Source organism: Dromaius novaehollandiae, chromosome 6, assembly GCF_036370855.1.
Source record: "Dromaius novaehollandiae isolate bDroNov1 chromosome 6, bDroNov1.hap1, whole genome shotgun sequence".
NCBI lineage: Eukaryota > Metazoa > Chordata > Aves > Casuariiformes > Dromaiidae > Dromaius > Dromaius novaehollandiae.
In genome coordinates this window covers 13,422,434-13,449,692 of record NC_088103.1, presented here as the reverse complement: position 1 = coordinate 13,449,692, position 27,259 = coordinate 13,422,434, and the positions used below count along the sequence as shown (strand labels likewise).

Genomic DNA, 27,259 nt, shown 5'->3' with positions numbered 1-27,259 from the left:
CAGCTCTACCAAGTTACTGGAATTAGACTTATAACTAGCAGTGAATCTGTTCAACACTTTCTAGCCTGCAAATGGATAGCTTTGTGGGACATGTAAAAACCACTGAGCATTTCCCATGCCAAACCATGCTTGGTTGGAATCCAACCCTCTGCAGAATTCTTGATGAATGCAAACTATCTGCTCCTGTTGAGGGATGTTTTGGGGATTTTGAGAATAACAGAAACCAAAGGATAACTAAAAACCAACTTCACTCTATTAAAAAAAAACCAAAACAAAACCTTATACGAAGTCAGTGATGGTTGGGATGGGACTGAGAACCGAAGAAATGATGCAAAGAAAATGTAAACCTCACACCTCACCTTTTCTGCCACATGTGTAATTACTATAACCACTGTGTAATGGAACTACCAAAACTTTGGGGCAAGAGCTATCTTATTTCTCACCAGCACAAACCTAACTCTATTTCACCACAGGGAAGGCTGGAAGGAGGAGGAGGAGAATTAAAAAACTCATTCTAACTTATCACCATAGCATCTCAGCTACCGTTTACATAGGTGATCACACTCGCCTCCAAGGAACAGGGTAAAATTGGTTCTTGTGACGCTCTAGCTTGCGGCAGGGAAGTTCGCTTCCAGTACCCAAGCTAGCTGTTCCCAGTACTCAGCAGTTCATAATGTACATCCTTATAACTCAAGAGTTGCTGCCACTGAAGAATTGCACCGTGGTATTTTGAAGAACTTGCAGTAAGGAAATTGGCACAGCAAAAAACAAAACAAAACAAAAACAAAGAAACACTCATAAAATTATGAAGAGGAAATACAAGTACATGCAAATTAATCTGACTGCCTGGGAGCAGTCCGCATGTATTTCCAGGCAGAAGGGGGCTAATGGTTGTTCTCATGCAGCGGGTAGTTAACTTTGGGTGCTTGTGAATTTCTCTTTCAGCTCTGCCTGGATAATCACAATTGAAACCCAGATCTCGTAGTGCCAAAGCACGAACCTCTAATGCGTATCAGACACTGTGGGAAATGGCTCAGTTCTCCAAGTAAGAGGGGCTGGTTGTAAAATTCATTAATTATTAATATATTTTTGTTAATGCAGGGAACAGTAAGTATTCAGTAAATAAGTTTATAAAATGTTGTGTCCCACATAAAGAAATAGTAGTAAGTAAAAAGTTGATGGTCGGTCCAAGGAAACACAATAAATTCATTTCTATCTGTATTTTTAAACTTCCAGGTTCATTATTGAATGCTTTAAACTCTAGAAAATGGAAGCTAGATATTTTAAATCGCAAAGATGAGCTTAGACTGTTAAGTTCATCATCAAAAAAAAAAAGCTGACAGAAAATGAATGTATATTCTTCATTGCCAAATGTTGCTTACTACAATCAAACTATGTATTTTTAATGAACCACTTGCTGAGCATGCCTCTGGGGAAGGAATTATGTTCACAACTGTATTAGATGACACAAGAAAAATTTAAGTAGAAAACAATCTTCCAGAATATTAAATACAAAAAAATGAGCTCTTCCTAGGAATAAGACCCATTACTACGAAAAGGAACAAGAAAATCAAAGCAAAAAAGCAAACTCTGGATATGGGTAAGACAGAGGGAAAAAATACTAGCAAAATGTTTAGAATTTGAAAAAGGCACCTGAAAATACAAAGCTTCTGCTGCAAACTCTTAACTCAAAGCACTGAGATCTTTACACTGTGCCTTATACCTGTCTTACGCAAGGGGACAAGCTGATGCACTTGAGAATCTGTGCTTGGTTTTCTAATTATATACTGGAAAGCCAGCTCCATTTTCTAGTTTAACACTTGATGTTCTTCAGCTTTTTTTCCCCCTCTTTAATACTTTCATCCACTCCCCCTGCCCCAAATGTCCTCATTGTAATGGTTCTGATTGTACAATAGATATTCACACAACTTTAAACTTATTTTAAAGAAATTCACAACTTCAGTTTTTCCTTTACTTAATTTTTTGAAGGAATTCAGCTTTTAAAACCCTGCTCTGACATTGGAAGCAAGGCATCTGATGCCTTGCAGAAAATAAGCTATCCTCCTAGGCATCCTAAATTTAGTGCCTTAAAAAGAAAAGCATCCCAGGTCTTCAAGGGAAGAATAAAAAAAACATTCCAGGGGTTATTTCAAACCTTCAAATAGCTACAGAATGATGCCTCCATCTCCCCAAATCCATCAGACGTGATGAGCAAAATGGACAAAAATGAACAAATACCTCACTGTTCGAGCTTTCAATAAATGATCCTCCAAACATAGCAGACATCCATTCACAGCTACAGATCAGTAGTGGCTTGTGGGCCTTTATGGTTCCATCGTCCAATTTAAATGTCACATCTGCCATGGAAACAAAGAAACAAGTACAGCTGCAAATCTGGGTATAAAGTGAAACTGTAGCTCAAGAATGTACTTTTCCCTTGCACTTTCTTAAGCAAGGACTTCCATTCACTTCCCCCCCTCCACACACAGATAACTCTAGGGTTTTATATTGGTAAATTAAAAGGAAACTTAAAAGCCCACTTAAAAGGAAGACACTGGATTTTCAACACTTTGGAAAATTAGGTCACTTATTTAAAAGCTTCTGTATAGGTTTTGAGAAATCAAACTCTAGACTCCTAGCTTTAAAAAGTTGGCCCCAAGTAATGCTATAACTTTGGGTTTATCTGTTCTCTCAGAACAATGTAAGCTGTCACAGTTTTTCAAGTTCGTGAAGAGACAATAACATGAATAAAAGGATAATTAGGAATTTTCCAGTAAAAGTGTATATTTACTCACCTGAAAATGTCCCTTTAGAAAGGCACTCTTTTATCCGATTAGCTTTTCTGACATGAAATGCTTTAGTAATCTCTTGATTCATGAAGGCTTCTTTATTCATAATATTCTCCACCATCATTCGCAAATCAAATACTTCCAAGATTTCAGCAATCTGAGCTAATCTTGTGAGATCTTTTTCATTTTCATCCAGTTGCCCTGTGTACAAAAACTGCAAAACAGTTCTAAAAGGTCCAACCTGCACAGATGAATCCATTCTTACCACAGTTACAAGACACGTCCTATTTGAGACAGGGTTCACTTGCATTTCCTTATGCACACTAACAAACCCTTTGCCCCAGGATGAAAGAGATCTTGCTGCAGAATTAGTTTCACCAGCTTCAAGTTCTAGCGTGTTTAGAGAGCCATCACTTTCTGGTGCTGGAAGTTTGACATCAGCAGATTTTAAGGATATCTCATCACTGTCATCATTTGTCTCAAGATGACATGTCAGAGCATCCCTATTTGTACTTTCTTTATTACACTTTGTTTCATCCAAGTCTGGACTTTCCTCACATTCCATTAAAAAAAGGTCATAAAACTTGGAGGAGGAGGTAGCTAGGTAAATCTTGTGAGCAAAAATGCAGTTCTGCTCCTGGAGAACAAACATAACGTCTGCACACAGTGGGCTCTCCAGTAAATATCCAGCTTCATTCATGCTTGGTATGGGACACTCTGGAATTTTGATAACAGGAGGAGGTGCTTTCGGAGGTAGGAATGGAGCTTGAAGTAGAGGTTTTTGGACCTTCTTCAGATGTGATTTCCAGAACTGCAGGTGTCTTCTGGAGATCAGGGCAGCTCTAATCGCATTATCAAAAACGTCTTTAATTCCAAACTGGTCAAATACACTGGTTTCATAATATGGTATCCCAAGCTCCTTGGCAACCTCTCTGCCTCTTTCTGGTGGCAAAATGTCTCCTCTTTTTATAGGCCTAGGGTTAAATAAAAAGCAAACCCCCTTACACACAATGATTATCACAAAGTTACTCCAAAAAGTACAAAATTCAACAAAACATTTCAGCACCAATTCCTGAGATAAATACAATTCAAATGAATATGAAATACAAAATTAAGCTCACAAAGCCCTTTGGATATCTACAACCACTATACCAGAGGGTTTTAGAACAGCATATAGTTGTAATTGTTTAAGCTTGGTGGTGTCTTTGTAATGTAACTACATTACTAAAGATAGGTAGAAATCATTTCCAGAAAATGGAGCAAACCTTCTCCCTGTTAAAGGGAAACTGACAGTAAGCTGACAGTAAGCAAAGTTGATAGGATGCTTGAGAACTCTCATTATTAAAAAAGACTCCTAAAATTCCCTTTTACTGAGTATCCTCTATCAGTATCTTTGTTTGTATCCACCCTTTAAGCTCAAGTGGGCACTCTCATACCAGAGAAATGCCACAAATATAGCTAAACATGAAATGAGAAATATTTTAAGCTTATGCTTTTTGAAGAAAATAATAGCAGTCTACGACTAAAACTGTAACTGAACAAACACTTGGAGATGGGCCCATCCTGGCTGCAGAAGCATTATGTGGGAACTTGTGAACTTCCAGAGCGGCTCTAGCACAGGATGTGGGGTAAAAAAGCCAGAAAAAGTCTGGGCCGGGATCCAGCTTCCAGACAAAAGTCCGTCTCGCCAGAAGACATGACCCCAACAGTGCGTTCGGTGAGCGTACCATGTTGGGCAGGCACAAGCTGGCCCAGACTTAACACACTCCAGACAGCAGCTTTCTTTTGTTGCCAGCTAATAATCGTTTCAGGTGGCAGAAGTCTGTGCTAGACATGCAGAGTTCAAACGTTACGAGTGGGGAAATCTGAAAGGAGGCTTAGGGGAGAAGAATTCTGAGTTTTAAAAAACACATTTCCTTTTAAATAATCAACCAGGGAACCCACCCACCCACATAAAGAAGAAATCTGTTTAATAAGTTAACAATCCTATGAAAATATATTGCAAAGTCAAGAATTTGAAAGCAAGGCAATGCAAACTTTTCTAAGAGCCCACGAAATATTAATTCAACCCCTTTATGGATATGTGTTACAGTAAAGTTTTTAATTACGAGATCATGGATATTATTCCTATGAATCTGGCCTCATTCAATGTACAAATTTACACAAAAGGAAGAAACTAGAACTAAGTAGGTAATTACAGAACAGTTTTGCCCAAATGTGTGCATGTTAACCTTCTGACTCTGGGGAAAACAAACATTTTCCAGAATAACCTAGAACATGTTTCTTTTGATCTCAGAACCTTAAAAATTTAATTTACAACCACTTGATTTTCTGTTATGATCCAGGATTATGTTTAGAAAAGAAAACTCAGTTGAGAATTAAAAAAAAAAGCCATACTAGAAACTTTTCAGTACCTGGCAGTAGTGACGTAGTAAGACGTGATACACATGAGCTGATAGAGAAAAACACATATGCAAATGTCTAATAATAATTATTTATATATTATAGTTGTGTCCAAGCATCCAATCAACTTCAGACCTCTAGTGTGCAAAAACATTGTTCAAAATATACAGTAAGAAACTGCATGTATTGAAGAACTAACGACACACAGACAACAAAATGAAAAGGAAGAAAGCGCATATATTCTCATTTTAGAAAAAAGGATACCAGGCAGTACCGTTTCTCTTTGAGAAGTACTGTACACGAGTAATGAGGTGAAATTTTTTAATTCTTATTTTTGTTTAAACTTTACCTTGCCAAAGGCCGTCTGGCTCTGTTAACAGCTTCAAGATCAGCATAACGGAGATCTAGTTGGCAGCCCACCAGAATGACAGGTGTGCGAGGACAGAAGTGCTTGATTTCTTGATACCACATTGTTTTCACATGATTCAGGGAATTAGGATTAGCAATTGAAAAGCACAGAACAACTACATCAGACCTAGAAAGGTAACATAAAGCCAAAAATTAAAACCCAACAGCTGTGCTTTCCACTGCAGCTTCACCTATTTTCATCACTCCAGCTTGAAACTATTCCACTGTATGCTTTGAAAAATGCACTGAAACCCAGATGTCAGAATACATGTTATTCGTGCAAAGGTTTGATAGAAGCTACACGTTTCACCATGAAAGCATGGGAGCACAAAGCCACGTACCTAGGGAGCACCACTGAAGGACGGTCTCCTTGCCGAAAGATGGTCTCTATGTATATAAACAGATCACTAGGAAAAGAGTTAGGGCTTGCCATTCTCCATTTTTACTCCACAGTTATCCAGAGGCTGTTATTGTTCACAAAATAATTCTGCTGGACACCTAAATTCCAATTTGAGATCACCAGTACTTGGGAATTAGAACAGACTACGCAAAACTTCAGGCACACAGGCAGACACAGAACACTTCTGAACTTGTAATGGAGAAACACCTTTAGTGCACCCTTTTAGATGCTAAGGCAGTCTCCTGTGCAATGTACATTGCACAGCAATGCTGCCAATGTCGCTAATAAATAACTTGTTAAAATGGCAAATTACTACAGAATTTACAGCAGTGACCACTTCTACGATATAAGCCAAAATAAACATCATAATGAAAATAAGGGCAGTGAAGTGTAGCATAGGACAGTCACTTATAATCACGATAAGTATGACAGTATTTGCAGACTTTTAAAGGTTTTAGGAAAATAAAAAAGTACTTTGCCAAATAGAACTGCTTTGCAAAGGGTAAATATGGGGATTAAGGTTGGCAAATAGAGCTACCAAACCACCACCTAACTCTGTCAAAGCTAGCACTGAAGGGCAGAGAAATGCTTCGGTATTTGCCTCAGGGCATTCCTAACTTGGGCTAATTTGACTATTTATAAAGTAGGATGGAATATTAGAAAGGAGTTTTCAAGCTCTTGGGCCCTTCCAATAAATGTTGGGAGGATTATATGTGTAAAAACAACCTCAACAACATACCTCTCTCACGGGAAAAAGCAAAGTTGGATTGAAACTTAAGAAAACTTCAGGGGAAGGGATGTTTTGGGAGCAAGCTATTCCTACAGAATTGTCAGCAGAATGAGCTCAGCAATATCATGTCCAACTCACCTCTATTACTTTTTAACTTAGCACAAACGTATTGTGTCTGCAGTTTGTGTAATGAATAGGCAAGAGCAGTGAATCTTAACATTTGCCTTTTAAATAATGAAATACCTCCTCCGTACTGCTGCTTTCTACACTTCACTGAGGACACAGATCTATCTAAGCAAGACTGTTTCTAAAGATAGCTACATGCAATACAGGTATTGCTGTGAGCCTGAATTTAATGCAAGAGAAATGTTCCTGCTCCAAGTTTGTAGCTTATATAAACTGCAACACATCCATCATATCTAGAGACAAAGCCTTTTTAAATCGGAAAAAGTTACCTGCTAAATGGAGAGGGTAAGTAGCCAATGCACTGGTCTTATATATACCTGAGAAAGACATTCTTTAAATTCAAACTTACTCTACTCAGGGCTGTGTGAGAGTAAAATCTAGACCCCAGCAACATTTGCCTAGCTCCCAGAAAGGAGAAATCGATGCAGGGCTATGATGGAAAATTTGAATTCCACATACGCTAATCAGGACAATTGTTCTTGAATTCAAGATCCTCAGAACTGCCAGAAAGGCAAATGTTGGCTGTCTGGCAGGCCCTAACTCTAAGTAAGCATCTTAGAGAGACGGTCTGTCCTGTGCCCTTCAGAAATTAATACCTAAGCCAGGGGAGTAATTGCAGTCACGCGTATCCAACCCTCCTGACTCCACAAACCAGGAGACATCACATCTCTCAGAAAACCAAAAGGAAACAGAGCTCCAGTGGGAGTTCACAGGCAGGAGACAATGGATTCCCTGTGGCTTTTGCTGGTGGCGCTGGGCTAGTCCCACATCTGGGCTCCAGCAATGAGGCAGCGCTGACTTGTCTCCTCGGCCTGCCTGGGCCCAGCCTGAGCTGCTGCAGGACAGCCCTGTGGCCCAGCGCGCGGCACAGACCTTGCCGAGCGTCTCGGGTCGGCTTACGCTACTAAGCTGCATGTGGTTCTTGAGCAGCTCATCACATTTGACCTTCCCTCTGTGACCATAAAACTGAGCTGTGGGGAAGCTGGTTTCTTTACATATAATTCATAACACGTGTGGCACTGCACTAAGAGAAAATTTCCATCTTACTGCCTTCCAAATGAAGGGAAAAACAGAATTAAGAGAAATAAAATATGTAATTTGCATATTATTTATCCTGTGTTAAAACCTGGATTCCCCTATAAATGAAGATCCTCAGAGTTCTGTACTGGACAAGGAGAAATAAATTGTCCTGTATCATAAACAGGGTGAATGGGAAATCACTGGGTAGCCACAGAGTTCACACATGACACCAGCACCAGAGCTGGGTCTATCAGCTCCCAAAATACATCCACCTTACCATAACAAATTAAGTTTTCATTCAAGTCATAAGCATGATTTGCACTGCTAGTACAAATTGGAGACAGTAAAACGTGAGTAAGAGTAACTGTCCACAGAGGACCATCAACATTTGGGAAGAACAGTACTTTGGAAACTTCAATTAAATACATGCATTTCCTTTTAATGTCAAAGGCACATTTACAACTTACCAACCCCCAAATACAAAGTTTGTTTGACTTTTGTTCTTAAAAGCCTTAAAATTCTTAAAAGAATCTGTCAGGTTAAAATAATGCATTAATATCTTCCAAACATTTTTTTTAAAAAAGTTATTTTTATATTCCCAGGGAATGTAAAAGGAAGGAATTTAAAAAAATCTAATTTAGTGTCATTTTTATGTGTTTTAGTTACTTGGACAATGAGAAAGGATGAATCAATTTTACTTCTGCTTTCTTCTTTCCCTCTGCAGCAGTATATTAACAAAAACAAGCTGCTTTTTTTGAAAATACATTTCAAAGCCATTTCCCAGTAAAATTCAAGAATGATTCACAGAAACATTTCTATAGACTTGAATACTGAAGACTGCTTTACAACTCCTCCAGCATTTTCTTCCTAGAGTAGCATTCAGTTAAGGTGGGCAACAGGCAAGACATCCTGTCCACACACCTTTGTCAAATACTAGTAAAAGCCCATGATTACACTTACTACACATACTGATAATAAATATTGAAATACCACATGAAACAAAGATAAGTATTAGCAAAAACTCAGCAAAGATAAACAGTAGCTTGGATATTCAACATTGTCTTGTAGATTCAGTAGTACATGCTGGAAATGTGTTAGTAGTTTGTTCTTGCTCCTGCTTTTCATAGACTTATCAGAAGAAATGATTACTCCATGCTTTGAAACATCTGAACATACTTAAGTATCACCAAAACTTGTAATTTCTGACTTGCTCATGTGTGTGACCAACTATCACTACACACAGTAGAAAGCTCTGCACCACCAGTGCACAAAAGCAGGTTTCTTTCTACTCATTGGGGCTCTAAACAGGGCAGGACACAATGTAATTGTGTAGGATGTGGTAGATGGAGAAGGGGAACAGATTCTCTCAGTTTTAGGCAGAAAGCAGCTACCACTTACATGTTTGTCACCTCCTGGCTGTCCAGAACTCTGCACTTGAGCTACAGATTCAAGTGGCTGTCACCCCCAACCCTCCTTCCTCCAGTTCTCTTAGTTTTAAATACTCCCAGTAAATTGCAAGATCCACCTTTTCTCCCAGAATTCTGACAGTGTTTAGTACTAGCGTTTTGGGGACAGAAGGGTCTATTCAGTCTGAGCTCCATTTCCTGTTTTCGCATTTCTTAGGTGATGACAAGCCAGTGGATTTTATTTATTCATTTATTTATTTTAACTGTGTCACCAGGTAACTCAAGTCCAGCATTTCAAAGGCTCTCCATGGAGTTGCAGAAATAGTTTTTTAATGCATGCATTAATGCAAACATGCATATCTGAAATCAGCCCAGCTTGGACTCAACAGTTAAGGACTATCTATAGGAGGCTTCTGCGGGCAAAGAATGCATGTCACAAACATTCTGGGATACAAGACATCTACAAACACAGGTATTACCTCAATGCATTCAGTGATACATGACCAAACCTGGATAACCAAAACTTCTGCTGGGAACAACTACCACTTTTCAGACATCAGAACTGAAAAGAAATCCTCCAAAGGACCAGATGTCTGGCAGGGATCGGCACATGGTGTGTTGCCATCCTGTGAGCCTCTAGCATGCAAGCTATGAACTGTATCAGATGTACAGAGCACAGCCCAAGTGGCTACAGAAGAGCATGCAATGTTGCACAGACAGAGCTGAGACAACGTGAACTCAGGCTCCAGCAACACTCAACCTACAGGCAACCACCCGGGAGCTACTCTGCATTCACCACAATCACAAACTCTTGGGGAGGAGCAGTATTATCAGCTCTGTGATATGGCTTTCTCAGGGAGCTGTCACAAGCAGCAAGGAAATTAATACTTTCTAAATAGAGCTGCTTCTTGAAACGGAGCCCTCCATTGGTTTGGGGCTGAGATTTTAAGAGACTCATTTGCTTCCATGCTAGGGAAGCAGACCTGGTGTAATAAGCTGCACTACAGATTTACCTGCTGATCCCTCTTCCAGTAAAGATCTGAGCTGCAAATGACTCTCCAACACGTATTTATCTTCCCTTATATATTCATTTTAGACACACATTCAAGCAAACAGCAATATTAAATGACATCTCTTATCTTCTATGGCAACTGTGTTTACCAGTTGACTGTCTCATGGTCTGAATCTAGAGTTATAAACTTTGGTGACGGTTGCGGATAGCCTACCATGGGTTTGTCTCATTAAAGAAACAGGCTGCCTTCCGAAATGTACACCCCACATTACCTAGGAAGAAATGTTCCCTCTAGTTTATATCTACAAGATACTGGGAAAACCTGCTGCATGTGTACACTGTATCACTTGCCATATAGTCAAGGAATAATATTGTTATGTTCACAAAGGGGAAGAGAATAAAGCTGTGAGGAACACAGAACTGAAAGAGGAGATGTCTCTGATCTGGAAATCGATGCAGGGAGTGAGAGGGAGGGAAAGGAGGAAGACTGAACTCTATAGCTGCACTGTCTTCTTGTCTTTCTAGAGGACAAGTGAAAAGTACACATTTTACTTTTAGAGAGCTTAAACAAGACCTAAGAGTCAAATCCTACTGAATGAGTTTAAGGATAGACGAACCGTGTTTTGGTTGACTACAAGTCTGTTGCACATGTTTATTTAAATCAAACTTCAGGAATAGACAGGAGGGAAAGAGGGGGAAAAATCAGGGATTTTCTCCTATTAGAGTCTTCCCCCCCCCCCCCCCCCCCATTTCTAGATTTCAGCTTTCTCTGAGAAGAAGCAGGGTTGAAGTAAGAGAGTCTATTCTTATCACTTCATAGAGTAAACAATTTGGTACAGGTTCATCCAAACTGTTAGACTGTCTGGATTTTATCAGAACAGCTAATTCTGAGATGCTTATTTATCAATAAAAAGTTATTTTCCCTTTGTTCCTTTTGTCCTCAAATTTTTTCCACACACTTCTCATAATTTTCCTCTGAGGTTCCTTGGAGACCTGCACACAGCTGAACTTATCCTATTTGAGACAGAATTTGCCAAGAACGCTCTCCAGGGTTCACCTGCATAGGTCTTCCACCATCTGAAAGGAACAATTGGGTAGTGCAGCCTGAGTGCATACACCAGCTCTACGAAGCTCCCAAACACAGTAGGCTCAGGCAATAAAAGACCATCTAAGAATTAAAACCAGAATCACATTTATGGCAGAACAAAATCTTGCTATGTCTCCACACCAATCTGTGTACATTTTGAAGAGAGACATTCACTCAATTATATAACATTTTTCATGCATGCATTTCACAGAGCTGGAGAAAAACAAAAAAACAAAAAACCCAACAACTTGTGCAGATAGCTATAAGCAAGGCTGATAACATGTCTTAAGTGGACTCAGTTTTTAGTAAATGCGGTTGCAGCCATCACATGAAATGAGCAGATATTCGTAAGTGACTGGTGAGCATAACAAAATGACCTGAATACACAGGACTTATGTGCACACACTCATAACAAATGAGAGATCAGGGAAACTAAAATGCAGGGGGTGCCTGGCATGGGAGGAACTGAAGGTATCCAGGTAAGGCAGGGCAAGACCATGCAGTGCCCTGGACGTGAGCAGGAGAATCAATTAGTTCTATACTTTACCGACAGCAGTGAAGCTTCTTAAGTACTGGTGTAATGTACGAAACTCAAAATGCCCTGAAATATATTCAGATTTTGTGGTGAGTAGCACGCAGATCTATTTCCAAAATTTTTGCAACTTCACTGTTTAGTAGGAAACAACAGCAATAAAATGAAGATAAAGCTACCTTTAAGAAAATCGTGTATTTCAAGGCTGTTCTTCAAAGTGGAAAGAGTTTTCCCATATATTCCTTACAAAAAATACATCATTCTTAAATGTAAGCATTTTAAAATCTCTTCTGTTTCCTCTGAAGTACCCATGGGAGCATGTACAGAGAATGACAAAAAAATGTTTCGGTATCACAAAGCATAATTAAAATATCTCATCTTCCATTGCAGAAACCTGTAAGAGTTCTTACTGTACAAATGTCTAACCAGCAATGGGACTAAAAAGAATGGCAAACAATATAACATGGGGAAAACAATTTTATTTTTACCTTAAAGGACTGCTGACACAGTCTTGGAATTTGGTTCATTTTATAAGAAGTAAACTTTTCCATAACTCTGGTTCAGCATTTACATATGAAAAATACCATTTTAGTGCTAAACAGAACTTTGCAGCTGAAATAAGCTGCCTGCGAGTTATCCCAGCACGATTCTGGGCCAGCCTAGATTCAGTTAAACTCTCTTAGAAATCAAGTATGTTTGCACTATTCATATCCACAATGTCATGCTAATGCATCCATTCTTCCCCCCACAGGAGCAGAGACCTTGACTACTGCATTCCTTATTTAGAAACAAAAATGCTATGATAAATACAATTCTAGAGATAGTTATTTGAGGTTGGTAGACACTGAAATATTCTGTACACCACATGCAAAAAATCAATGTTTGTAGAAAGGTAGGACACAAAGCTCAAACACCAAATCAAAGGACAAAGATGTAAACAAAATGATAGCCAGCAAGAGAAGGCACAGGAAAAACTGGAGTATCTCTGATCAACCCAAAGCAAACACCAAAACTCACAATATCATGAAAATGACCAATAAAGATCTAAGAATGTTTTTGTAAGATATATCTCAGCTGACTGCCAGCTCCAGAAAAAGGTAAAATAATGAGAAATAAACTCACAAAATAACAGATAAATCACAAACAGGGAAAGATGAGCTTTTCAAGTCTGTTTCCTGTCATTTTAAGTAGGCAGCTTACAGATGAAAATAACTGTATGCTATCTCTCTATACAGAGCCAACCAACTTTAATCAAAGATACGTGAGAAGAATAACAGAAAGAACAGATGAATCCCTTTCTTCTCTCCCACCCCCATCCTCTAAAAAATACCAGGAACTAATGTTCCATCATAAAAAGATACTGAGTTTAAAGGAGATAAGAGATTTACATAAAACATCATTTGAAGCAACAGTATTTAGAAGAAAAAAATATCTTAAGGTAGGGGATAGATGTGAGGATGGAAGACAAAAAAGAAGATCCAAAGTTGGGCCCTAAAATTCTGTAAAAGCATGATTCCTCATAAGTGCCAGTGAAGTACACAGGTAGGAAGAAAGGGACAAGACAAAGAGACGGGAAAGAAATCTAGGGAAGAAGAAAGAATGATGGGGTCAGCTTGTATTCAGTGTGAGAATGACTTCTGAAGTCATGGAAGACATGAAAACAGAACATTAATAGAAGCTAGATGCATTCTGGGGAGAAAATATGGACTTTCATGTTCTTTCGCCTTCCCTGTGCTATCACCAAAATCAGCCTATTATTTGCTACTTTTAAAAAAAAACTGTTGTCAAGAAATTTCACCTGGTAAGCTGGTGTCAAAAAGTTATTAATAAGTGAACTCACTTTACAACAGTTATATCTGTTTTGTGCAGAATGGTTTCCCCTATTCTGACATATGCATGAGTAAATCCAGATTCTGAGAGCTGAGGGAATAGAAAGCAGCTCAAAAAATCCACCTAGCACTTATCTACACAGAAATAATTCACTATGGTAAAGATTCCTATGGAAGGTCAATTCCCAGGTTTAGCATTTCCAAAAGATTTTGGTCCCCGCTCCCCACCAGTGACTTATGAGAGCAAGGAAAAATAGAAAATTATGCAGTATAGCAAATAACTTTTGATATATAGTTTTTCATTCCAGCCAAGGAAGGCTTTGAGCATGGCAGGTTTCTTGCTACTCTAGATACACTACATATATGTCAAGTTGAGCCTCAGATCCTACTAACATTCATTTGGCACATAACTTTAAGGAAGGAAGGATTCCTAACAACGATTCCATAGCAACCACTTTCTACTTACAGCAGGATATGGAACCATGGTGGGATGCAAAAAAAGACAAGTAGTAGGTTAATTTGAGTGGTTTATGTATATAAAGTGCATACTTTCCCATTGACTGAGAGAAAAAGCCTCCAATATTAATGTAAATAAGAAAAGAAGAAAGATACATGTGCATACACACACCATACCAGAATAAAATTCATTGAGGATGCTATCTGTCTGTGAATCTCCCTGCTTATTTTGTAGTCTTTCTTGAGGCTGACCTGAGTCAAACTCAGAAGAGAAAATATTTCTTATCAATTATCAAAAATGTTCTTTACAGAAGTTCTGCAGGATTTCTTGATGAAGAATCTGAGTAGCTTACAAATCACTGTAAAGTAGATGGAAAGGCTCACCAATTTTGGTTTTGAACATAATTTGATGATAGTGCCTATCATTTTCTTGTGGCAGCAAAACATAGCAAAAGGAAGCAGGCACGGTGAAGAGACATATCTGAAAACTGAATTCCCCACCAGCTGACCCTTTCTCAACCAAGCAAAAGACTACCTTGTGTCCGTTAAGTGCTCCTGCCGTGAAGACATACCTGATGCTCCCCTCAACCCATGCCAGTAAATGGCTCATAAGGTATATGGAAGATGGAGACAACAAGGACAAATGAGGAAAGAGGGTCTGGAGGAAAAGTATAGATTTTCAGTCAAAGCACTTTTGAAACCTCAGTACTGCTCTGAGGAAAGCAGAGGAGCTGCTGGCTCACTCTTACTTTAGGGACAGACAGTGAGTGACAGAAGGCACTGATCTAACTAAAGGCAAACAGAGTAACTCTGTGAAGGCACTCACCTAACCCTAATCTCACTAAATTTGCTGAATGCAAATACCATGTACATCAAAGCTATTTGTCTTTTGTTTTTAAAGAAATAGTATCACCACTGTCCTTTAAGAAAAATAATCAGAAATCAAAACAATCCTAAACAGATGAGCAGAAATCTTCCAATATCAGTGATAAAGCCCTATTCTCAGGGACTCCTCTGAGCAGCGTTCAGAAGGTGTATTTCTATGGATTTGATTACACTGAAATAACTCGTTAAGGGAATTGTAATCACATAGAAAAAGAGGAATGCATGTGTTCCTCTGTGTATGTACAATACCCACAAGGCTTATGAAATCCATTCACAACAGAGGCAATACTGTAAACATATTTTAAGAGGCTCTGTCAGCAGTCTCACAGCAAGGCTTATTTGCATTTGTAAGTCATAAGGAAAAAGCTGTTTTCTGTCCATGCCATATGAACAGATTTTGTTTGGTCTACAGCTCATATTTAAGTTACAAGTAAATAAATCATCCTGGCTGAATTAGCTGACAAACCACACAGTATTGAGAATAAATATATGATTGGGACTGAATTAACTCTTTGCAGATTTGTGCTCATGTGTACACACACTAGAGCTGCATATATCAAATAACTCTGCGGGATATTAATCAAGTTTTAGTCAAATATGTTTACCTAAAAAAAGAAGATAAAAAAAGGAAAAATGCAAGCCAATCCTTTTACCATTTTGCTTCTGGAATTAGCTTGAACATAATGACATGTTGACACTCTCATTCAAAACCAGATTGGACAGAAGGATGGAGGATAGTGAATCCCACCATGCTGAAAGAAATGTAAACAAAGATATTTTGATGTCTTTACATAAGCAATTTTGTGCAACCCAGGGACACTGGTACATAACAGCAACTTGAGCTTAACAGAAAGTTCCCACCTAATTTGCAGGCTTGGTGAATGCAATAGCACTGTGACTAGATTCTTATTATGTGAAGAGGTGACTAGGAGCTGGAAACTGATGCATTAATCATAACACAGATATTGCCATCTTAAAACATTTTGGAGTGGTTCTGCACCAAATCAAACCCTGTGGAACAATATCAACAGATAAATATTTGACCTCACGTAGTGCCAAAGCCGAACTGAACTGGATACCTCCAAAGCTAAAGTACACATTCTAACGTAAGAAAAAAATTATCATGCTAGAGAACTGCAAGCAAATATTTCCACAAGTCTGTGCAATCACCTCCCTTCCCCCTCCCTTAATCTGTCAGGGTCTGTTTCCCAAAGCTCCTGTAGGGTTGTGATTATTAAGCTCAACACTATACAGTAAAATGCAATCTGGATCTCACTGTTCACACTTGCATTTTAACCGATGACCGCATAAGCACTAACTATTCTATTCTCAATAGAATTCCAATGTTTCTGCCCACCTCACACAAAAAAAATATAATGGCAAGCCACTCCTTTTGTCCATCTCCTTTCATGCTTCTATCTGTGAAAAATAAAGAATTAAGAAGGATTTATCTTTGCAGCAAGTCCTACTAACTGTTCTCCCTGTCATCTATAGCATAATCTATTTAAATAATATTTTGCAAAACTGTATGGAACAATCTTTTCCAAAGAGCAGCGGATGAATTAATGACCTGCTGTTTCTTGTCATGCCACGTTTAGGACAATTAGAGGTCTTGGCTGAGTGTTTGACTGAAATAAACCTCCCCCTGCACAAGGGGCACATGCAGTCTACTTTGCATAAAACAATTTTGAAGGTAATTGAAGGAATATCTCATTAAATGATCTTTCAGGCAGACAATCAGAAAACACTGGATACCTGTAGGTTTAGCCTTGAGCAGTTTGGCATAAACTACATTTTCACTGTATTGCGAATTTGACTTAACTATGAGAAGACTATAGTTCAATATACAGAGGTGATTTGAAATCAGTTCCTATAAATGTGCATTTTCAATAAATCTACCTGCAGTATCAGACACCTCTTACATTTAAAATTGCTAAAATAGACAAAACGCTAAACAGTTTATTTTAAAGAGAACACTATCTTTCAGAAAAATGGAGTACGTAATCAGTGATTACAATTAGGGAATTTTACAACTGAAATTCTATTTATAAAATAGTTTCTTCAGAGTACAGCAGTTTCCAGTTACTTCCTGCATTAACAAACTTTGTAGAAAAAAAAAAAAACACTAACAGGATAGTAGGTTTCCAGAACAGCCCTTTTAAGTTGACCAGGGTCTAGCAAACCTGATTTTGTGTGGGTTCAGTTCTGCCCAATAACTCAAGTTATTCGTGTCCTCCTTGGTGTTTGCAGGATTAGAAGCTAAGTATGTTGTTTTTCCCCTCTTCCATCCTGTCAGTAAATGTTGGATCAGAGTACAGAACGTGCCTGATTTTGTTCTCCTAATCTCTAGTAATCTTCTCAGTGACACAGGATCTGTTGCAGAGTATCACAAGGCCACATCAAAGAGGAATAGTTAGAGGAAACATTAAGTTACATCCGTATTTATCAAAGTAGGATCTGTATGCTGCTAAATGTTAAACAATATCTATTCACATACTCAAGTAATACTGAATATTAAGGTCAATGTTACCTTAAAGTCAATAACTTTCCTCACACATGAAGCTTATTGCCAAACTGTACAGGTTGTGTAGCCCAGATGTGCTGCTACTTCAGCTCCTGATGCAATGAGCACGTACATGCATATTTAAATGTTCAGCTGAAAGGGTGCCTTTTGATTGACTACAAAAACACGCAGCTGCTCAGGGCATCTTTCCTGTTATCTGAAAGTTCAAGTAAATTCATGACTCTCTGCAAAAACGTACCACTAACACAGTGCTGAATATAATGGAGGAGTTATACAAACTGCCATACAGAGTTTTACAATGTGAAAATTTAATTGATGGCTTCAACCAACAGAACCCTTCCAATGATTCTGAGGGAGAAAGAATAGAAAAGTCTCATATCCTTTGAAGTCACGCATTTCATCAGGTGACACAGAGAGAAGGAAAACCCTAAACTAGTACATTTTAGCAACACAGAATTCAAAGCTGGGGCAGGGACTCTACAAAGGACATTCCCAGCTGGAAAAATAAATCTGTCTACGGAAGCATGGTCACCTGTGGTAAGCCAGATAGGATATGGAAAAAGGAAGTTCAAGAAGGTGAAAAAATGTGCAAGGATTGAGACCTTGCTAAAATGTCAGTTATGAAATAACCTACAAAATCCATCTTCAGTTCAATATTCACCCAATACAGGCAGTCTGTTCTCGTTATAAATGTATTCAAATGTCTGTTAGCTGCTCTGCTGTCTGCACTGAGACAAGGCCAGATCTAATTAGCATTATACAAAATGCAAGCACTGTCGTTGGCTTCAGTCCTTGTTGAAACTATGCTGAAGTTACGTTATACATGCTGGAAAAATCTAGACTGCGTTTTTATTTTTTGCCATTTCCAAGGTTAATCCATTCACTAACAGACCCTTGATATCTGTAGAAGAGAACCCTTTCCTTTCCTTCATTTTAATTAAGAAAATACAGAAGTTCCTCATCTTTAATGCAATGGGCTCTGCTCTCAAGAGGTTAGCTACCCATCCAACATTGCAGGTTTTAATAAAATAAATATTCCATCACGTAGGAGTGATGTTTCCCAACACTGCTGCTTGTTACTTCAGCATTAAATAGGCAATTATAGCATACGTTGTTTATACAAGCAGGGAATGCTGATTTTCAGTTTTGTAAAGCCACCATTTGATTTTTGGAAATGTTTAAAATTTGAAATGGGACAACATTTGTTGACAGAGCTTAGCACATTGTTCAAGTAAATGTAGCATAGTAAAACTATGCTGCTTTTTAAATATTTATATCTTTTTAATCCTTGCAGTAGGATAATCCTCTTTGCAGTAGGCAGGAATATGAATACCCTTGATTGTTTTTAAGTCCTTGTTTCTCAAAATTAAGATCTGTGATTTTCTCTGCTCTAAAATTTTACTACTGGTGTTATTTAAAATGTAGTTTGGATCAATTTACCTTCCGTAAGCAAAACGTCTGTCTTTGTGGTGGTCCCCAAATGTATCCCACAGTCTGAGAGAAACACTCACTTCATCCACAACATCTCGTGAGCGTTCAAGGACCTAAAATAGAACACACATTACCATTCTCTTTCCCTCCATCAAACAAGCACATTTCTAATTCTCCTTGTAAGAAGATCTAAAGCATACTACACTGAAAGACTTAAAACTACATGTGATAAGCTAAGTGCTGCATCTTATAAAACCCGTGCAGAATATGCATCTTCTAATATCTTCTGGTAAACAATTACTTTGGAATGAGAGACCTGGGGAGATGCTGGCTTCCTTCCATGTCAGGCAACGGCTGCAGTAGAGCCCTCGTATACAAAATTCTGAGGTCACTGCTGCATTCTGACAAAGAAAGAGCTTGCCAATAAATAATAGTACAACCTCACAGCATGTGCTCCGTATTTTGTAGACCTGCAGTCCTTACCTCTTGGCAGACACGGTACTGATCAATGGCCCAGACAGTTGGAACGTGAGTTGCCAGCAGCTGATACTGAGTCAAGGTTGTATTACACGCTCTTGCGCAAATTAGACGAGTTTTCCCCACTGCATTATCTCCGACCACCACACACTTGATAGTTTCAACGTTGGGTCTTTCGTAGTCCATGTCAGTGTCCATTTATCAAAAACTGTAACAAGACAGTAACACTTGTTTCCTACTACTGTATGAACTACGCTATTTAGAACCACAGCCTTCTACTTGCACTTCTTCAGTGATGCCTGAAGAGGACAAGGTCTAAAGGCAAAGCTTATAGTAAACTGTACCAAAGGAAACTATCTGTTCCTTTAAATACCACACAGTTATGGAAATGCTGGGCTATTTTGACCGCAGTAAGCTTATGCTGTTCACACGTTATTTTCACTTTGGTTTCTGTAAACACAAGCTTACTTGCAGAAGATAGATCTTGGTGAAACAAGGACGACTAGAACAAACTTACCTCTTGTTAATACTTTTTATGCTAAGCAGCAGAGAAAGCTAGACATCAGTGGGTTTAACCTGAAAGATTCTAGTATAAACCTGCCTTCTTGAATCTTGGCCATTCAAGATTTGATTTAGGACTGTCCAAACAACATAGCTAAAACCAAGTCACACAGATGGTTTTAATTACATGCACACAATAAAACCAAGGAAATAATGTCTTACTTGTAAGATGACTCCAGAGACTCTGTTCTCCACAACCCACACACTATGTTAACTCAAATCCCATTATATCCTGTATATATTACAAACTCTTAATTTTCCAAGACGTTTGTACAGACCGCAGCCTAAACTGAAACCAAACAGTTCAGAGGAAGCTTGTGGATACACTTACATATACTTACAAATTCTTTTTTGTAAGATATTAGAAAGTGAAGAGACTGGGTTTTTTTAAAGATACTATCCTGATGGAGAGTTATTATTGAAAATATTTGCTTAGATATTCTTTGGCCATGTATTAAACAAATGCATGGATAAGGACATAAGTTGGGGAACAGGCATCTTTGAAAGATTAAAATCAAGTCTTGTATGTTTTCTACAAAGTCTGTCATTTTCATATGAGGTGAATGTGGGATCATAGTTCAACGTCTCTGATCTCCTAACCTCAAGTAGTCTGCTCAGCAAACTGGTCTCTGCTGGGGAATATAATCAAGGAGGGAGAAAGAGGGAATATGCAAAGCACAAACATGTTCAGGAGTACTTGCCTAACACAGTTATTTCAACAAGGAAACCTACAGGCTGTTTAACTGACCAAACACAGGTCATCATCTGGAGTGAAGGCGTCCTTTTTCCTGAGCAGAAAACATAACAGCTAAAGACACCCAACGATTTGGTTTAATTCCTTTTTTAATATTCACAGTTCATTTGCATGTAAATATAGACTATGCATTAACTGTCAGGCTGTTTAAAATAATAAATACAAGCTCTTTTGCTGTTCATTTTTCCCTGTGTCAGAGGCACTATTTTCTGATTTAAGAAAAAGCATGTTTTGGGAACTACTATAGCTGAACACTATTTTTAACTATATTGTTTCATTAGTTAAAGTCATATAAACAGAAAAGCAAAAGTCAGCATTAGGACTAAATGTTACCCATTCATTTAAAATTGTGAGCATGGACCGCAGAAGAAGAAATAGCCTAAAATGGCTACAGTATAGTTATAATCTGTATTTATGAATCATTGGGACAAACTGGAGACAACTTTGTCAGCTGCTCAAGGGCGAGTTAATTCACTCTTTCTACTCAGCGTGCCACTACTGTGTCAAACTGACATGTCTTCCTGGACATTGAATGTTTCTGGAAATGCTATGGCACACAGGTATACTTATGCTACACCCGCATTTTAGAGAGGTGTCCTGCACTAGACTGCAGTGTGGCCCCAAGAACTCTTCATCCTGGCACAGGCACGTGACGGCACAGCTGGAGCTTTGCAATCTGACAAACATAGAGCAGATAATGTGGCTTCATAAATGCATGTACAGCATTTACTGCATGGAAATCCTAGCAGCCTTGTGATACCAACCTGCTCTGTCAGCACAGACGTTTTAGCTGATAAGGAAGCAAAGCCATGAAGACATTGCCTCCATCACTTGACCTCAGTTGCAACGTGCATCCTGAAAGGTTACTAGTCGCGGGGGAAAGCATGACAGAGACTTTCAGTTACCAGCTGACCACAGTTGCTTGTTGCCTGCAAACTCCCACAAGGCTTGACCCCTGGGACAGCCCACGGGCTCTGTCCAGTCTCCATGCGTCCAAATACAAAATTACAGCTAGAATGAGAGCTAACTCCTCTTCTCCCCGCCCCATCCTTTTCAAGAATACAGCCATGATACAAATAGAAACGGTACGGTGTTTCCAATGACACAGGGAATGAGACATATTTGTATACCATGGCCTCAAAGGCAGGGCCCTCAATGAGCAGAAAAAAACAAGGGTTTTCAATATGTGAAGTAGTGGGATCTAGAATAGTTTGATTTCAAGTCTGAGAGTAAGGAGTAGCCCCCTGACATAATATGTGGTATTAAATTACTTTATACTTTATTCATGCATGGAGTAGGCATCACAGACAGTATATGGAAATGTTTACAAGACTAGAAAAGAAAATGAAGGAGCACGGTTAGCCAGTGTGTCTGGCTGGTTTTAAACTACCAAACAGAGAGATGCAAAAACAATTTTTTTCTCAAATCTGATATTCTATTAAGATGCTGTTACACAGATTAGCTGCATTTTTACATAACAATCTGATTTTAAAATTCTTCACAAATTTTAAATGATAGTTCTACAAAAATACTCCACGGTCACAAAATACGTATTAAGTACAGAGTCTGGAATATTAAAAAAAAAAAAAAAATCCAAGAGGATAACAAAGCAAGTTTAAAATTACTAGGTAAATTTAAATAAAAATAACAGGAGAAATCAATACAATTAATGGAGAATCCATTAAACCATTGATTCCATGGTGAATGGAAATAAAATTAAAAAGAGAAGTCTTTTTTTAAATTTCTGATATACTTACTAACTTAATTAAAGCAAAGTTATCACAGAGCTTGGACACAGCATGCTTGAATGTCCTGTTGTAGATCAATGGCAGCCTAACGAAGATATTTTTAGCATGTCTCAGTACTGCACAGGACAGAGATTAAAATAAACTAGGAATAAAAACAAAACTAGAGCTTTGTGGCCTTGCTATGCAAAGCTCTTAAATCCACTCCAGTAAATATAGAATATCTATACATTAAAAATGCAGACCATTTTATATTGTTCTTTAGTTTTCAGAAAGGGATTAAACCAGAAATAGCTCCTGAAGAGACTGACAGACAGAAGCCTGGATAGACTTTTAGAAATCTCAAATAAAAACAGAATGTAACAATGAATAACAGTAGCAACAACTAGTAGAATACGTGGATTAAATGCTTATAAACATAGCCAGAAGATTTCTGGCTGCAGAAGTGATTAAAGCTAGAATATCTATAAAATCTTGAGGATACAGCTCCGGGTCAGTTGTTTAAGGGAGCCTATAGGTTAAGCTTGAGATAAATCTATTACATAATCACACTGATTAAAAATGCCAAACATATATTTGCAAAACTTTAAAAAAATAATTAAAAAGTCTAGATTTGAGCTCTGAAAGGCTGGAAACATCTGGGAAGACCGACTGGAGCCAGAACAAAACTGGTTAGACATGAGCAATCCAGCCTATATACATATATGTATATATATATATATAAAAATATAATATATATATACACATATATTTATATAAAAAGCATAAAAATTCCAGGACCAATGAAAAGCTTGACAAAACCAACCTAAAACCTGCAATATTTAGTTTATCAGGAAAATTAAATGGGACAAAATAAAAGGAAAGTTATTAGAAATGTGACCAGTCTCAGAGGGAACATGGCAAAAAAGCCAGAGAAAGACAGAAGGGCCATCAAATGAGCACAGTGCTTAAAAGTTTATGGGAAAGACCAGATCAAATATGGCTGTTCTCACAAAGAAAGCAGTGAAAGATTCAACTGCTTAATCCAGCTCTAAAGAAAGATGAGCAGATGGATGGAAATGAAGATACTGGAAAGAATAACAAGGGATCTCAAAGATCTCTTAGGATGTTTCTGTTTTTACATTGTCACCTGTGATTGTTTGCAGATGAAGAGACAGAGGCAGCCAAAAATCAGGAGATGTGATTACAGTCAAGATCTAAGATAACGCCATTTAATTAATTCACTTGATTAGCAGAAACGAACTACTCCAAATAAAGCTGATTTCTTTCCAAAGAACTGTGAGGTTCTGAATCATTGCTTGTAGATGGTTATGGCCACTAATTTCTTCTCCTTCTTTTGCTACACCTCAAATTGCTGAAGAGTGCTGGATTTTTTGTTTATTTTTTCTCATTGTTGAATGAGCTATCATTATCACTAAAAAACCAGTTGTAGTTGCTATAGCAGGCATGTCCTTCTGTCTAGTCAGCCTTAATAATGAGACACTGCCTTTCTAAAGAACTTTTCCAAAAGATCTGTAGACGAAGCATATCAGTTGACTATCTAGTACACTGGTACAAAGACTAAACACAATAAACCCTTTCTGTCTCTCTGCATGTATGTACACATGTATGTATACTTATATACAAAATATAACCAATTCCTAAACATGAATTTTCCATTGTTTTAAAAATGCAATTTAATATTTTTGTATTTGCATTTTTCTCTGCTGGAAAGAAAATGGATGATGATCCTAACCCAATGGTGAGTTCCCTGTGGATGGTCCCTATAAAACCCTATGTAGGATGAGGAATCCACCTCTACAGATCTCACTGCTGGTGCTGCTAAATGACCACTCTGAAATTTCTAGATATTCTAAACATCAGTTAGCTTATACAAAACATACCCAAGATTTTTCAAAGAGAAATAGCTAATTATCAGCCCTTTTCTCATCAGCAAAACACCACAAACAAATCACCAAATGTCTACATAAATCAGTGATTATGGAGTAATCCTGCAAGCATTTACCTCTTGGCTCTGTACCTGAAAGTGTCCAATAGGCTGAAACAGCATCTCTTACCAGGAAAACAAGTAAGCACATTATTTCCTTCTTGCATTAAGAGTGAACACTTAAGTGGAAGGCTGGGAGTGACAGCATTTAAGAAGCTTCCATACTCAGTAAAGCTTTTCTTCAAATTATTGTGCAGAAGAGAAATCAGTAATTCCAACCTCTCTCAAGTAACCTGACCAAACCTGTCAAAACAGGAAATCCTTCAAACAAACAAGTCATCAATAAAGATTGCAATGTTGTAATTATAAAAGTAATCTAATGAAAAGAAATATCAAAATCTCTCACCACTTTATGTGAATGGTGTAAGTGGGAATTATTTGAAAAACTCAGTCCAGTGGAAAAGTAGCAAGATCTCCAAGACTGATCCCAGAAAAACAGTCTTCTGAAACACCTTTTGAGTATACTTTTGGAGTGACTCCCTTAGAGAACCATTTCATAACATCATACCAAAAGGAGTATTGAAAGATTTACAGGAGTAAGGAATGCTCTGATCTCCATCCCAAAATTACAAAATTATACTGCTTGAAACCATGGAAACTGGAAAAGGCGAAACAAAATGCCAAGTTCTTCAGGCACTAGAGTCACTGCCATACACTGCCGAATTCCAAGGCACCTGCTTGCTGGCAAGAACCAAAGAGCACATGAGCTACAACAGGGGTGTGAAATGTTCATTCTGAATATATAACCTGCCATGTGTTGTTTCGGAATCTAAACGGATTAACACATATATGCAAGGGGAAAAAGAAGGGGAACTTACAGTTCACCTGTACAAGGGCATAATGGCCACAGACAGCTCTGATGTAGGAAAGGGTTGGGGCCAAAAGGCTGATACGTTGTCTGGCTCAGTTTAATCAATAAATATAGGACCCCACAAAGTAAATTAGTGAAAGAAATTGCAACGTGGTATCAAGTGCCAGATAAACTATACCAACTGCTGAAAGACCATCACAAAATGTTTTTCACAGAATATAAATTAAGGTTAGGAATATTATTAAATGGCATGAGGGCCAAGGGGGAGATAATTAAAAAATAAAAATTGTGCCTTGTAAGCCTCAAAGAATCAACCAGTAACAAAAGGCAATAAGACTCAAGGTGAGATCAGATGACTTGATCACCACGGGACCAAGATGGGCATGATGCGTATCAGACTGGATTCTCATCTAGGATAAAGAGGCATAGGCCTATTGCCATTATTAAAAGTTCTGGCCATTTACACGAAAGGATGATCCCTCTTGGACTGCAGAAAAGACTGAAAGGAAGAAATGGACATGTGAGGAAGAAAATCAAGATTAATTTTGGAATTTGTCAATTACCTGCCCTATCTGGCCCATCAACAAAAGAAGACAACAGGTACACCCAATGCTTGGAAGTGCCGAAAATCCCTTATAGACTAAAGTTAACCTGTTCTCAAATGTAAGATCCCTTGGATCTACCATGGGTGTAAAGAGAGGGGTAGTTGTCTGAAATGTCACTTTGGTGCACCAGATGACAAAAGAGACAACGCTGGCTGCTGCCACCCGCAAAAGGAGTGTGCAGGTAAGTGGGAGTACCCTGATCTTCTGCAAGGGCAGAACCAGGTTCCCTTTCTCAGCTGTTCTGGGATAGCTGTGGTGTTTCGGCTCAGTGCCAGTATCAACAAAGAAGTAAGCCCACAGAACACTGCTGAAATTTGATACGGCTGTAGAAGGAAAGTGCTGAGGTTCTCATCACAGCAGACTCCTCAAGGCTTGCCTGAACCTCTTTCTTTCTTTACTGGAAGAAAGCAGTTCCCAGAAGTCTCTATTCAGCTGCTATAACCCCTACTCTATCCCACAGTTTTAAAAGACAGGAGCAAAAGATTGACCATGGCCACACACAGAAAGGAAAGGAGTACCCTCCAAAGAAGGTGTAAATCTGAAGACAGAACAGACTTCTCTATCTAGAAAACTTCTTAGTCAAATCATCATCATAACCTTTTTGTAGAAATTGTAGAGAGACTGAATAATGATGCATGGCTTGTACTATCAGAAGCCTGTTGGTTTCCTGCTCTCTCTCAGCGTGCTTGATTCTGGATTTGGTTGCTCCTAAAGGCTAGCTATTAGGACCCTTCATTAAACCCGACCTACCTCTGGGATGACACAACACTTGTTGATCATTAAGCTGCACTTCCTTAGCCACAAATCAGACATGTCAGCAAAACACAAATTCTTCCTGTGTTATTGTATAACACAGACTGACCCAAAGCCCAGTTACTGAGCATATACAACATCCAGTCTTAGGTAGAATAATTGACTCTCTTGAGCATCCTCAAACATGCAGTCCACAAGGACCTGTCGTGACACACAGTTTAACAGACAAAACAGAGATCCAAATGCAAAGCTCAGGCTAGACTTTAACCAGGTCAATTTTCTGACAGGTTCTGGAAGGCCTGAGGGGCAGAAATCAACAAGCTGATTACACTAAGCAGCTTATGTATTATTTTGACCTGTGTCTTACATTTCAACACCCTCTGTAATGAGATCATCTCTCTAGAAATTAATCCATATAGCAGCTGAAGGATGTTTTAACCACTTTAGAACTCCATGTATCCAAGATAA

General features: G+C 38.4%; 1 protein-coding gene across 6 annotated transcripts in view; it reads right to left on the bottom strand.

Annotated features, from left to right (window-relative positions):
* The window catches only part of RHOBTB1 (Rho related BTB domain containing 1), a 56,811-nt gene that overhangs the window by 6,436 nt on the left and 23,116 nt on the right, over window positions 1-27,259 (bottom strand). For 4 of the 6 annotated variants that reach the window (XR_010389659.1, XM_026122688.2, XM_026122679.2 and 1 more), the window contains 5 exons: window positions 19,582-19,783; window positions 19,108-19,211; window positions 5,542-5,727; window positions 2,796-3,763; window positions 2,239-2,357 (listed from right to left, as the gene is read on the bottom strand). Coding sequence is in view for 5 of the 6 variants with exons in the window: in XM_026122688.2 (XP_025978473.2) it covers window positions 2,239-2,357; window positions 2,796-3,763; window positions 5,542-5,727; window positions 19,108-19,211; window positions 19,582-19,773 (1,569 nt within the window). In the remaining variant the exon portion in view is untranslated. Of the gene's footprint in view, window positions 1-2,238; window positions 2,358-2,795; window positions 3,764-5,541; window positions 5,728-17,673; window positions 17,864-19,107; window positions 19,212-19,581; window positions 19,784-27,259 lie in introns of those variants that run through there. The other 2 variants (XM_026122706.2, XM_064513706.1) reach the window with 2 other exon arrangements.